The sequence below is a fragment of the Polyodon spathula genome, chromosome 13, assembly GCF_017654505.1.
Source record: "Polyodon spathula isolate WHYD16114869_AA chromosome 13, ASM1765450v1, whole genome shotgun sequence".
NCBI classification, from domain to species: domain Eukaryota; kingdom Metazoa; phylum Chordata; class Actinopteri; order Acipenseriformes; family Polyodontidae; genus Polyodon; species Polyodon spathula.
Window position 1 is genome coordinate 23706203 of NC_054546.1, and position 15136 is coordinate 23721338.

Consider the following 15136-nt stretch of genomic DNA (forward strand, 5'->3'; position numbering starts at 1 on the left):
CATCCCTACTACAGCAGTGTGCAAATTTCATTTTTCGGTCAGTAATATAGTGATATAGTTAAACAATAGGCAACATTGTGAAAACGTTAGACCACTTTGTGCTTTAATTAGGCATCTTAAACAACTTCTAAAACGTCCAATACATTTTACCAGTTATGGCTGTGTTCCCTTTCTCTTACTATTTTAAATTAATTGCATGTGTGGCCAATTAAAGTCATCAACTGAATGATCTAATTGACCTATTTTGACAATTTCCTCAAGATGTTGAGTTATAGTGGTATAATTTCTACTACTGTATATTTCATCAGCGTTTTCTCTTTCATTCAGTGAACAATGTAAACAGTTCACCAAAGGTTTTAAAAGAAATGTAAAACTGGCACAGCAGCACCAGTGGTGTATTTGTGAGGCAGTCCAAAGGCTAGGAGTAATTCTTCCTATTGCCAGCATGCATGCTAATACACAGCTTTCCACCTTTCATACATCCAATTTAGTAAACTTGAACTCTGCAAAAATAGATTGAAAGCAATTAAAGAAACAACTGTCTAAAAGTGCCAACAGTACTCTTTACACAAGGAATGCAGTACTGACATTAATACTGCTCAATTAAGTGGAACCAACGGTATTGGCTGCTAACCAATTGTAATATTACCTATGTTTCTTTGCAAAGCTCAGATCGCTCACTTCATACAACTGCATATACGGACAGAACAACAACACTGAAAAACAACACTTTTTATTTAATAGATTATATGGGCGGCATTACAGATATGGCCAAAACTGTTGCATCACGCCCTACACAATTAATAATGTTACATGGACATATTGAAATTACTTATCACTTTGTAATTTTCCAAAAATTGAAAAACGTGACATTTTAAAATCTAATATGAAATACTATACTACTATTGTAGTTTTTTTTGTTTTTTTTTTTAATTAAAATATCAAATTATGTTCATAGTATTTTTTATTATTATGTCTACAGCCTAATATTCTACTAGGTGATGCTAAACTTTTAGCTATATATGTAAATTATATTTGAGTACATTTGCCTACAGTGTGGTACTGACAACTACTGTACTGCGTAGCACTCCTGTATGTCTGGGTGCAGACTAGCGGTATTGCACTGTAAAAATGCCCAGCGGTGCTGTACCGTGCCGCACTGTGCCTGTCTGTCTGTCCCAGGCTTTAGAGAGGATTCCTAATAATAACAAAAAACATAACTAACGCAGGTTATGTTTTAAAAGTCAAATTAGATTATTTAAATAAGGGGTACAATGGTATAATTGCTGACAAAAAAAGCCCCCCCCCCCCCCCAATAGCTTTATTGTACGATACCAGTATCAAAGCAAACTTAACAGGAAAGGAAAACAGAAAGCATGCATTTAGAAGGTTTCTTTCCTAAATTCAGGCATGCAGAGACATTTGACCTTTGTGGCTAATCCATATTTGTGTGTGTCGAATTAGGAAAAATAACCCTTCCTTCACTCCCCCAGTTTCACAAACAGGAATCACGTGTGCTCTCTAAACTACCTGACTGTGATTGTAAATATGTCAGTACATACATATCCTCCATTGCCACAGCTGTAGATACAAAATCAGAGCCATCAGTGTCATGAACAAGTAGACCGCCATGATACATCCACAGTACAGTATGAGTACATGTATTATATTCCTACATTCAATCTTCTTGATAACATGTGCTAAAGAATGTCTTTACCAAGTTTCATCAATCGTGTAAGCTAGTCTCTAGATACATGCAAAAATGGACAAACAGAGAGACAGACTGACACCTGCAAAATATCCCTAGATTATGCTACTGGATCATTTTAAACATACATTTTTCCAATAAAAGTGCAAACATGTGTGGGGTCACCACTACGTCTCTGTCACTAGATATATTTAATGTTTTATTATTATTTAAACAGCATTTTGGATTGATAACAGGTCTTGTGTTCCCTTGAACATTGTGGTAAAACATGTTCCAATTAGTTATTAACTAGACTCAGGCTGCAGGTGGCAGTATTTGACAACATGTTTGTTTTCTTTTACTTGAAGACTTGATACAACCGCAGAGCTAAACAACTCAAAAGAACCAACTTCCCAAAGTTTTGGTATGGTTAACATGCCTTTGTCAAGGGAAAGTGTATTTGAAAACAAACATTGTATTTATAGGCTTTCTGATACCATGATAGCCAAACATTGCGATTTCACTTTTATCTTTAGTAATATATTTGCAGGTTGCAATGTCCCTTAATGTATCTATGATCCCTTTTATGTTACTGTGGACTAAAATATCAGCCAAATTTGCATCCCTTCTAAAAAGGTATGATCAGTGCTTTTTCTGAATTATTAAGTATATGTAAATGCTTCCAAACTATTTTTGAGATGTTGGGTAATAATTTAAAATATGTAATTATTAATGGTACTCTCTTAACCCTCTGTTACAAGTGCTGTTCCGATCGGACCGATTACTCAACTAAAGATTTGATCATAATTTTTTTATTTTTTTTTTTTTTTTTTACAATTTAATTGTGCATTCTGGGTAGAGAGAGAAATGTATGCTGCTATTTAGTGAAGTGCTGATCTAAAACATTGGTAGGACGCTGTGGTTTTAAAGTTGTGTAAAAATGATCACTGTTGTCTTGTTTTGTACAAGGATTGCTGATAGTGTGCTATGGACGTATACACGTATTTGGAACAGGAATGTTTACCTACGTTGATTTAATGATTGCCAAGTGTCTGCAAAGTTACTTGTGTGAATTGTAACCAGTTGTGGTAAATCCAGCCTGGCACATTTATCCTGACCAACATAATAAACTGCTGATTTAGTTACAAACCTCAGACTGTTTTTTGTTTCCGTGTTTATGCATTGCTAATAATTTTGCTGTTCAGAGGTTACCCGAGAGTGGTTAAACAGTATGCATAACTGTGCTGCTCCCATTGGGCTTGTGTGATTGAGTTAATATCAGGTTCCTAAATCTATTTTATAGAGGAATAGGACAGAAAGGAAACATTTGCTACCTTTACTAAAATAAAACGACTAAAAATGATTTCAAAAAGACCAAATTCCCATTGGCTTTTTTTTTTTTTTTTTTTTTTTTTGATTATTGCCATTTCAAATATTACTATGCAGGTCGGCCACTATAAGATCATTACCTTTATTAAAAGTGTGCACGGATTAATCATCTAATGTTCATCAAAAATTTTAATTGAGTGACAGCCCTACAGAACTTGTGAGAATAATGTTGTGCTACTGAAATACTGTAAGGCTTAGAGTACTACCCCTTCTCAAGTGCATCTTAGTTTGCCTCTTGCCATCTCTGTTTCCTTATCACATTGGCTTTGTACCTATGAGTCCGTGTGAGAGGAACTTGTTGACCGATGTCAGAGCAAGGCCGGTGATGGGTCCTGTAGTGTCTTCACTTCGGATGACCTCCAGAAAGGGCCGTAGGAACACGTTGGGCTCCATTTCAGGAAGCTCTGTAATAAAACAAACACACACACACACACCAGCCTTGTCAAAACCTACAGATCCTTCAAACAACTCAGCACAGGTACATCAGACCAGTCTAATATGCAAATGTACAGGGACACATCAATAAAGCAATGCATACAGTATATGCAAAGTATAAAGTATTTCAAAACGATGAATAAAATATCAGTGGGAAAAATGCATGTAGACTTTCAAAGCTTACAGGAAATTGTTTAAGCTGCATAGCTCAAATACCATTTTACTTTGCTGTAGTCTGGGACTGAAATAAATAGCTGCCAAGCTTCCTGAAATATGCAGGGCTACTGGTTTCTTTTACACAGTGGTCACGGAAAAATCTGACTACATAGCTCTGCAAAAAAAATGACATTGTTTTGAAATACATTATTGCACCACCTGTTTTTATTTTCTGACCTTTATAGGCAATAATGACAGTGCTACTATCATTATTGTTAATATCATGTATTATGCACTTTCCACTAATAAGTTTTTTTTTTCTTTTTTTTCTGTATGTATTATGCATTTCTCTGTATTTAAAGTATTATGGATGTTCTTGTTGCTACTGCATCTTGTAAAGTGCTTTGATGGTCCACTAGGAAAAGCGCTATATAAAAACAAAGATTGCTTGATGAAATAAAATAAAATTCCAAGAGTAAAACCTAATATTTTAAACTAATGGTTAGAGAGACACCAACTTAACACAAGTGATATGCAAATGCTGCTGTTAGCAGAGATTTGTAACGCACTCTTACTCCTAAAGCATGGTGTAAAACAGACACTGCACCCAGGCAGACCAGCCAGTGAGTTAGCTACTGTAGCAGTGATTGTAACCTTTCTTAAACACCATGGTTGTTCGGCTAGTAATTTGAGTACCACAAACCAAAAAACTGATTTCGTTCACCTTGGCAGTCAGAGAGATCAAATTGCAACTCAATTTTGAGAAGACCTTTATGTAGGATGCAGGATTGACCTTTAATGAAATGGCTTCTTCAACTTCCTCAGCTGCTGTGTGTTTTTTAAACTCAAAAAGGGTCAGGGGAAAGAATTTGGGGTTACAATAACCAATGTTTCTACGTCGGATTTGAGCGAAATGCATCTGCAAAGCATCACATCTCTGTCTCACTTCACTCCTTAGGCACACATGGTCCACTATTTAAAATACTATTTAAAAAATTTTGGTGACTGCATTACTTGTACAGCATGTTTGCTTATTGATGATCTGAACAGAGTGTGGGACCGGTTTATTTTTATTTATTTTATTTTTTTAAAAGAGAGAAAATTATCTATGCAGCAATGAATTTTAACGAATAAGGTTCTGATTGTAGTTACACAACCAAGAAACATACCACCCTTAGTTGGTGTCATTCCCAGGCAATAGGAGGTGGTACCATAGCTCTTGTGAGACTGCTTGCTCACTAAAATAATTTCCATACCATTAAGGAGAGGACGATTATCTATAGTATTCATGAATTCTAGAACATTTAGTAAACAAGCAATCTGAGTGGCGGAAATCAGACAGAAAATGCCCCACCCCGAGCACCTCAGATCTGTGTGGGTATGCTGAGTGGTGGAAATCAGACAGAAAACAACCCAAACACCTCAAACCAGTGTGGGTATGGTTCTGAAGCCATGTATTTCAAAATGGTCAAATGAATGACCTGTCTTCCATTATCTGCATTATCAACCACCTGCATATATATGCATGTAGTCCTGTGTTAATTATAAGGACAAGTTAAAACGAATGTCACCACACAATTTCTGTAGACAGTGTAAATTAAAGTCTTTTCAAAATCCAGCCATAAACTCAACCAATATAACCAATATATAAAACATACCTTGGGGTCAAATTTGTATACTGTTTGGACAAAAAATTTAAATTGGCAACTATACTAAACAGCAGGCTGTAACGGTAGAGCGAGTGTCCTGTAAGTAGTACATAGGATGTCAGCATTGACAAATATCACTTCCCTGAATTCAAAAACCTGGCTTTCACAAGCTGATAAAAGTACACAGATAACAATTACATTCTAAGGCTTTATCCTTTAGCAAACTGCACTCTTATAATTGTCAGCCTGATACTAAAGAGGCTCTCTTACTCAGCATCTGAAACCTTTTACTGTACAGTACATATTAATTACTGAGATGCAAAAATAGCAATGAATCACTATTAAACTAACCACTAGATTTAATTCTCTGGATAGGTAACGCAAATACATAGCATTCACAGTACTGTGAGGTATAAAAAATTAGTATATAGACAAGGGGTAGGGTAGAAACACACCGACAGCATCCCAGGGGTCATACAGCAGGTATAATAATCACTTTGTCCAGCCAGTCCACAAACTAGGCCTACTGTACTGTAGATCAATATTGGTGTGTTTAAATGAATTTCCCTTGTGTGCATGATAAATTTGATATACACAAAAAGACTGCTGCATGTATTTGCAAGTTTAAGAAAATATATAATTTGAATAAGAATGGTAACAATTATCTTAGGCCATTCATTGACCCTTTTATAACACTTGTCTTCTATATAATAAATAAATAAATATAATAAATAAATAAATAAATAAAATAAAAAAAATTTAAAAAAGCAAAAGCCAAGAAAAAATAGAAACCAGGTAAAACAGTGGATTTACTAGTGTCACAAGCCCATTCTGAAAGTTTCTTTGTCAGGAATGCTTGCAGCAGCATTTCACTGAGATTAATCCCCTAAACAGCTACTTATCAAAGAAAACCAAACCATAACTTCCAAGCCCCGCTGGCCCTCTTCAATTAAAGCAGTGCACACATGACCCAGCTAGTATTAGTGATTGACTTGAAATATCCTTCACATTGTTTTTGGTTCAGATGTGGGCACATTATAAAATTACATTTACTAACAAATTGCTTTGTTCATTGATTTAAATTTTGCACATTTGTAAAGTCTATTTTATAAAGGTTTACACCAGTAAAACTGCAGAGTGATTTTGCAGTTTTTACATGTTTTTCTCATGGCTTTTCTCTCTATTTACCATAGTTTTCCACGTTTATTTTTTAAATATGTTTTCCTATACCTCTCTAGGCTTTGCAATGCTTACTGTACTGTACCTATGCTTTCACTTCTCTTTACTGCTATGCTTTTACTCAGGAAACTTTTATAAGGACTACCTACCACTAAATTATATAAGCATTTCTAACCACTGATGAAAATGACTTTATAACATTTCTGAATTTCAAATCTATAATACATGTCTTTATCCCTGTCAAGGTTTCACCAGGTCAAACATTTCATTTAAATGTGCTGGAAGAACAAAACAAAAAAAAACAAAAAAAAACTGAGCTGGATCTCATTTTCATGATCTGTAGTAAAAAAACTAACACTGTAAGTCAGAGTGCTGGAGCCAAGACTGTAAAGGGATAGTAGTTAGAAGGGGGAAGTAAACAACGGAGGGAGTCAGGTCAATTCTCCTATTAAACACACTGTATATAAAAGGGACTTTCACCTTTCAAATTGTTAAAGCAGTTAAAGCAATGTGTTAAAATGAAATTTTAAAAAGGGAGCAATATGCGCTCAGCCCTTATTTGCTGTTTGATAATGGTGTCTTCCTATATCCAAGGCTTCTAATTGAGGCTCTAAGGATTTTACACCAAGAACAGTACAGAAGGCCTCAATGGCAAGGCTGAGTGCACACATACAGGTTCTGAGCCTCCTGGCAGTAAAAAGAGCATCTTATTTGTACATTGAGACTGATACCACAAAATAAAGTACATTAAAAACACTCTGAATGGATCAATATACAGACTATGTGATCTGTACTGCAAGTGCAACTCTTCTTAAACTTCAAACATTTGTTTTGTTTATTGTTAAAAAAAAAAAAAATACAAAATTATGAAACTCTCAAATGAAAGCAGTTATTGTCTGTTACTATAACACAAGCAGTTAAGACTGTGTGTAGTACTACACAGCTAATGTTGTATAAGTCACACACTGTAGCTCTCTGTATTTGACATACATGTGAAGCACAATTCGAAGTGTTTAAAATCACACTTTAAGCTCTCCCAATACAGTAGTAAGATGCTAAGTAACCAAATATATACAGCTTTTCAAAATGCCACCAAGCTAAGATCAGAGTATTTTTACACCAAAATGTGAGGTAATTGAAAGCTGTTTTTTTTTAGATTCTTTTGGTTTTCAACCACCTGCTCTGAAAGCAAATGGTCATTTTTGTCTGTACTCAATAAATTGCTCCCAACCAAATGATCAAGAGTATATTTAATATATTTATACTGTAGACATTTCTAATTAATATGCACTGTATACTATGATAAAATATGCAACTTGCTCAGTGCTATATAAAATATACCTTTCCACATGTACAGTGTTCTAAAATGCTCAATCAACAATAATACAAAGATTACCTGCAATATGGTTTCTTTGTAGTATGATGAACTCCACATACAAATGAACTGCCATAGTAGGAGAACAAACTGATCTCTTACTCGCAGATAGTCATAATATCATTCCTTTAGGTGCCAAAGTCAGTATCCTCATAAAGCCAAAGAGGTTGGGATATAGGTGTGTAGAGTTCATCATCCTACGAAGAAACCATATACAGGTACCCTTCACAATTTTACCACGTATGATGAACACCACACACAAAGGGAATGATACCAAAGAATGTAGACAAGTAGGCTGAGAGCAAGACACATTCAAGTCATAATGCTTAATAAATGTAGCAGTGTTGCAGATGTCCTGTTTTGGGGCGGATTTTAGTTTTGCCCATGTAGTAGCCATTCCCCTAAAGGCCGGGGCAGACAGATGTGGAGTGGTATGCAAGGTATTTTGCTGTTTGTATCACTGCTATTGCTTTCATATGGTGTTGGACAGATCACTGTGGGACGACACCTCTAGTCCAGCGGTGACGCTGAGCTATACCACGCAAATCGAATTGTATGTTTCTTTGCTAAGCTCAGATTGCTCATTTCATACACCTAGATACACACTACCAGTCAAAAGTTTTAGAACACCTCCATTTTTCCAGTTTTTATTGAAATTTACGCAGTTTAATGTCTCAATGTACTCTGAAATTAAAGCATAGAACAAACAAACAATTGGAGATAAAAAAGAAATCAATCGTTTTGTTTAACAAAATTTAATCTAAATTTTTGACTCAAAGTAGCCACCTTTTGCAGATATAACAGCCAAACACACTCGTGGCATTCTTGCTACAATGGAAATCAAATATTGTTCGGAAAGTTCTTCCCAACACAGTTGGAGAACTTCCCACAAATGTGTTGCACTTGTAGGTTGCCATGCTTTCACCCTTCTGTCCAGTTCATCCCAAACCAGCTTGATGGGGTTTAAATCTGGAGACTGTGCTGGCCATTCCATGATTTGAAGCCTACCGTCTTGTTCTTTTCGTCTAAGGTTATTCTGACATAGCCTGGAGGTATGTTTTGGGTCATTATCTTGCTGTAGGATGAACCCCTGACCAACTAGGCGTATACCAGAAGGTACTGCATGGTGCTGCAAAATGCTGTGGTAGCCATTTTGGTTCAAAGTGCCACTCACTCTGTGCAAGTCGCTGACTCTGGATCCAACAAAAGAGCCCCAGACCATCACGCTTCCTCCTCCATGTTTGACAGTTGGTGTCACACACCGAGCAACCATCCATTCGCCTACTCGACGGCGTACAAAAACCCTGCCTGATGAACCGAAGATTTCAAATTTTGACCTTCTTCCAGTCTTCAGTAGTCCACTGGTGGTGCTTCATGACCCAGGCAAGCCTCTTTCTTATTTTGCCATCTTAGCAATGGCTTTCTTACTCCCACTCGACCTGTCAAACCTGCAGCTCGAAGTCTTCTCTTCACAGAATAAACTGAGACTTGCTTACTTCGACCAGTGTTAAGCTGTTGTCCTGTGAGCCGCCTATCACGCAAACTTGTCTTCTGATTCTGTTGTGGCTTTGGGTTTGCCAGACCTCTTCCTGTCAGAGTTTCCACCAGTTTCCAAGTGCCTTTTGATGGCGTAGGAAACTGTACTCACTGACACCTTGGCTTTCTTTGCAATTTCTCTAAAGGAAAGACCTACACTTTTAAGGGTTATAATGGTCTGTCTGTTTTCCTTTGTTAATTGCCCTTTTCTCGCCATTATGATAGCAATATACTACTTCCTGCAGTACAATACTGTCCAAGTAATGCTTAAGAGGGTGTAGTAGCACAGTCTGTTCCATACAGACAGAGGGTTTGTAAGTAATCAACAAAAGTTGGGACACCTGTAGGAATTGTTAGCATCAACTTTCAAGGCTTAATTTACTTCCATTGCTGAGGAACAGCTGTAAGTTGTTAACCCATTACTTTTTCCCTGAAAAAGGCCTTTTTGTATAACTCTGAAATGTACATTATTTTTCAGTTTTTGGTAACCTAAACCTTTTTTTTTTTTTTTTAAAACCCCTGGCAGTTTACCGCTTACCTTTGTACCATTTCAGGTTATTCACTGGACTTGAACTGCTTAAATTTCAATAGAAACTGGAAAAATTGGGGTTTTTCTAAAACTTTTGACCGGTAGTGTAGGTGACAGAAAAATAACATTGAAAAACAAACCAGTGCTTTTATTTAGTAGATTATATGGGGGGCATTACAGCTATGGTCAAAAGTTTTGCATCATGTCCTATAGAATTATTAATCTTATTTTGACATACTGAACCTTACATATTGCTTGTAGTTTTCCACAAAAAATGTGGCATTTCGAAATCTAACATGAAATACTGTACTACTATTGTAGTTTCAGGTATATTTTTGAGATACCATTTTGTAGTTTCTAGACTGCACAATGTTAAATAAAATATTGAAATTATGGTAAGTTTTTTTTTTTTTTTTTTTTTTTTTTTTTTAATTACATCTGCATCCTAATATTATACTAGGTGATGCAAAACTTTTAGCCATATATGTAAATTATATTCGAGTACATAGCCTACGGTGTGGTACTGACAACTACTGTAAAGCACAGTGCATACCGTTCCTGTGTGTCTGGGTGCAGACTAGAGGTACCGCACCGTGAAAATGCCCGGCAGTGCCACGCCACGACTGGCTCGGCTTTATGGATTGGGTTTTGATGGATCCTGGAAGTTTCTTTTTGAGGCTGCAACAGAACTTGGTGCAGAATGTGATCCAATTTTAAATTGGATGTTTGGAGGAAGGGTAAGGCTCCATTGATGGGCCATGTGCTTCCTTGGGGGCCTTAGGTGGTTAACCCCCTAATGAATTTAAACACCACAGGGTGGGAACGACCTTCCATGCCAGGTACCATGTTGGAGATTGCAGCAATGTGAACCTTGATGTCTTTGATATAAGAAATTAGATTTAGGTAGCCATGTGGTGCAGATTTTGAATTGCACCAGGAGGACAAATTCTCTCCATTTGCTTCTGTAGGCCTGAAAACTGAGTTTTTTTTTTTCTTTTAATTTATTTATTTATTTTTTAAGCAAGTAGGATGTTTGTTAACTCCCCTAGTTTCCTCAGTAGTTACTGATCAATCTCCAGGCAGCTAGTTGTAACAGTGAAGGACTGTGTTGGAGTACCTGTTCCGAGATTGCAGAACTCTGCTCACAAGTAAGTGCACTGAGACTGCAGATCTCAGTTATGTGCATTACCAGGATCTCCGAGAACATAAGAACATAAGAAAGTTTACAAATAAGAGGAGGCCATTCGGCCCATCTTGCTCGTTTGGTTGTTAGTAGCTTACTGATTCCAGAATCTCATCAAGCAGCTTCTTGAAGGATCCCAGGGTGTCAGCTTCAACAACATTACTGGGGAGTGAATTCCAGACCCTCACAATTCTCTGTGTAAAAAAGTGCCTCCTATTTTCTGTTCTGAATGTCCCTTTGTCTAATCTCCATTTGTGACCCCTGGTCCTTGTTTCTTTTTTCAGGTTGAAAAAGTCCCTTGGGTAGACATTGTCAATACCTTTTAGAATTTTGAATGCTTGAATTAGGTCGCCGCGTAGTCTTCTTTGTTCAAGACTGAACAGATTCAATTCTTTTAGCCGGTCTGCATATGACATGCCTTTTAAGCCCGGAATAATTATGGTCACTCTTCTTTGCACTCTTTCTAGAGCAGCAATATCTTTTTTATAGCGAGGTGACCAGAACTGCACACAATATTCAAGATGAGGTCTTACTAGTGCATTTTACAGTTTTAACATTACTTCCCTTGATTTAAATTCAGCACTTTTCACAATGTATCCGAGCATCTTGTTAGCCTTTTTTATAGCTTCCCCACATTGTCTAGATGAAGACATTTCTGAGTCAACAAAAACTCCTAGGTCTTTTTCATAGATTCCTTCTCCAATTTCAGTATCTCCCATATGATATTTATAATGTACATTTATTTCCTGCGTGCAGTACCTTACACTTTTCTCCATTAAATGTAATTTGCCATGTGTCTGCCCAGTTCTGAATCTTGTCTAGATCATTTTGAATGACCTTTGCTGCTGCAACAGTGTTTGCCACTCCTCCTATTTTTGTGTCATCTGCAAACTTAACAAGTTTGCAGACGACACAACCATAACATCTTGGACCAGAAAGGGTCTATTACAGAGGCGGCCAAACCGTGGCTCCAGGGCAGTTGAAGTGCGGCTCCCAGCGAGATGCTAGGTGAGACACACTATGGCTTAAATGAACAGAAGAATAATAAATAAAAATGTAATGAGAGAGAAAAAAATGTAATTAAACACAATGGGGGACATGTATTAAGACTAACCAACACAGCGCTAAATTGGCGGGTGTAAAGTAGTGCTCTGTCGCGGCACAAATTTTACCCATCCTGAATGTGTTAACTGGCACAAAAATAAATGGTGTAAGCTGGTACACTTAAATGCGAAAATTCCGCTCCGGCGGTGTTCTGAAACTCTCAAAAAGGGCTACCAGTAGCACAGATTAACAACAGACTAATCTGAAAAATAGCACCTTCCCTCCATGGGCTACCTCAATTTAACAACAGGTAGGTCATTTGGAGAGGCAATGACCCGTGCTGACTAACTGTCTTGACTTCATATCATATTATTATATGATGGGTAAAATCAAATATACATAATGAAAAGGATATAATGAACCAAGTTTGTTGTACAACAAATACAAACAATTGTACATAATGAAATAGCTGGTATTGAGCTATAAATTAATCCTCAGGGAGATCAGAAAGGGTCGTGCAGACCCTAAATCCTCTCACTTCTTCTCAGTACTCTCCTCCTCCCTCTGTTCCTGGGTTGTTCAGAAAGGCCTGGAGCCTGTAATCTCCGTTGTAAGAAATGCTCCTGAACATTCATGATATTCACAATTTCGTGTACACAATCGTGTATTTGACTGCCTACCATGGAAAATCTGCATTTTATTTTCCATTACTGTACCGTTACCTTACATTACTGTACTCTCCACCTCCTTTCATTCTTTTATCAAGTAGGAGCAGCGCTACAGTAGGTGCACATGATCCAGCTCAATGCCATGCATTTGGCTATTATGGCAACAGGGTCAAACAAATACCGGCTTCATGACTGGTGAATCCCTCATACTGTACAATGACATTTCTACATACTACTAAAATGTGCATTGAGTATTAAAAATACAAAAGCTTCGGTTTTGTCATTTCAGGTTTGCAGTTAACGTTTCTCCCATGTTTAATTATTAGGCAGCAAAATAGGTTATAAATTATACCGTAACTTTAACCGATGTGTCCGCATAAGTTTTAAAGGTTTACAAAACTCAAAAATGTTGCTGAATTTGTCATTCAAGGTTGTTTTAAAAAAACTTATATAATGTAAACAGAAAATGTTTTTTTTGTTTATTTTTTATTTTTTAAAATGGCAGTTTCGTGACTGCTGCAATAATGCTCTTTCCTATCAGCTGTTTTCTGACTTTTCAAATCGGTCTTACTTGTGGACCCTTTTAGGGCCAGCGCTGCTGTTCTGCCGCTTCATAAATCTAATTTTAATATCAGAAACTTCAATTAAAAATGAGTGCCACCTACAATTTGCCGTGCATATAATTAAGGCTTGACATACCTTAAAATGAGCGGCAGAGCGCATTTTGGCCATGCTAACCAACCTTACCTTGCCAAAAGTGTCACAATACATAGCAGGCAATTTTAAGGCCACCATAAACTCGGCACTATGGCCTTAATGCTGTTGCAAACATTTGATACATGTCCCCCAATGAGTTTATTATTTTTGTTCTCTGTATTCATTCATGTCACTTCACCTTCAACACTGAGCATTGGCACATGCATATTTCAAATCACTGCCTGAAAGCCGAATGTATAGCTAAAAGTACATTTCCTAATTTTTCATTAAGTGTTCATTCATTTCGTGAAAACAATGGCATTAAAAAAAATAAAACAAAAGTATTCAGTTTTGGCTTTAAGCCAGAATGAGAGGAAGAGTTTGCTTTCACTGAAAACAGTGGTAAACCTCCGCCTCATCTGTAACAAATTACTTACACACTGTACCCTGCACAAGGTGAGCAACCTCAACTGCCATTATGAAACAAATCGCAACAAAAAGTTTCATCTAAATATCCTCCTGGATCAGACAAGGAGAAACTAGCTGGCCTCCGTAAAAACATGCCTCAGCAGTCAGTGATGCTCCTTGTGCCATTCAGTAAGGAAGCTGATGTAACGACTCAAGCAAGTGTTTGTATGGCAATATCACTTGTGCAAAATGTCCTTATTCAGATTAATTAATATTTTTATAAAAGTGTTGACGCTACAGCATTCAGATCTTCAAGGGAAGAGATTATCAAAAACACTCCTTACAAAAATGCGTCTATGTGGCGTTTTTCGTTGAAATCACGGCAGTTGTTGTATTTTGTAATAACTCAATATTTTAAGTGCATAAAAAAACAGTTATAAACAGAGATAGAAAAAGACCAGTGTTACATTTAAAAGTGAATGCACAGTACAATAAAAACTACACACAAACTGTAGGGCTCTGCAATGTTCTCCCTTGTTCTTGTGTACTTTGCTACTGTACTGCACAGAGTAAATGTAATATTCCATTATAATCTTAGAGAATTAAAAACATGTTTAAAACAATGCTAGTTTTTAAAATGTCTTGCTTGCAAACATTTAATATTTTACAGTGTGCGGCTCTCTACAAGAAAATGTTGGTATACGGCTGGTAGGGTTAGGAAGTTTGGCCACCCCTGGCCTATTAGGACAAGACTGGCTTTGTTTTGCCTTACCTTCCCGAGTACTGTTGGGATTAGTGGCAAGGGCTAGTATATGCAGACATTAGGCCGACAGACCATGAAATGGACAAGCCGTTTTTTGTCATGGCTGCTCTCTGCTGAAAGCAGGAGCAAAAAAGTGTCAACTGGGTGTTCTCTGATGTGGCAAATAGGTCTACTTTTGGATGACCTAGTCTGTTGAGTACCCACTGTACCACATCTGGACGGATCTGCCACTTGTGGGGAACAATCTCTCTGCCGAGCAGGTCTGTGATGTTGCTGTTGAGTCCAGGCACTTGTTTTAAGACTGGGTAAGTGTTTTCATGCCAGGACTGCTAGAAGCTGATATGTGAAGGCTTTTTTTTGTGCAGCTCCCAGAGAAAACTTGATGCCTGGGGATATAGATGATTTTCCCTGTTGACCAATAGGCCCAGGTCCTGAAAAA

At 37.1% G+C, this 15136-nt stretch overlaps 1 protein-coding gene across 5 annotated transcripts in view; it reads right to left on the reverse strand.

Annotated features, from left to right (window-relative positions):
* gbf1 (golgi brefeldin A resistant guanine nucleotide exchange factor 1) overlaps positions 1-15136 on the reverse strand; it is a 219916-nt gene that overhangs the window by 116022 nt on the left and 88758 nt on the right. For all 5 annotated transcript variants that reach the window (XM_041269438.1, XM_041269440.1, XM_041269439.1 and 2 more), the window contains one exon: positions 3349-3480. In XM_041269438.1, the coding sequence (XP_041125372.1) occupies positions 3349-3480 (132 nt within the window). The remainder of the gene's footprint in view (positions 1-3348; positions 3481-15136) is intronic.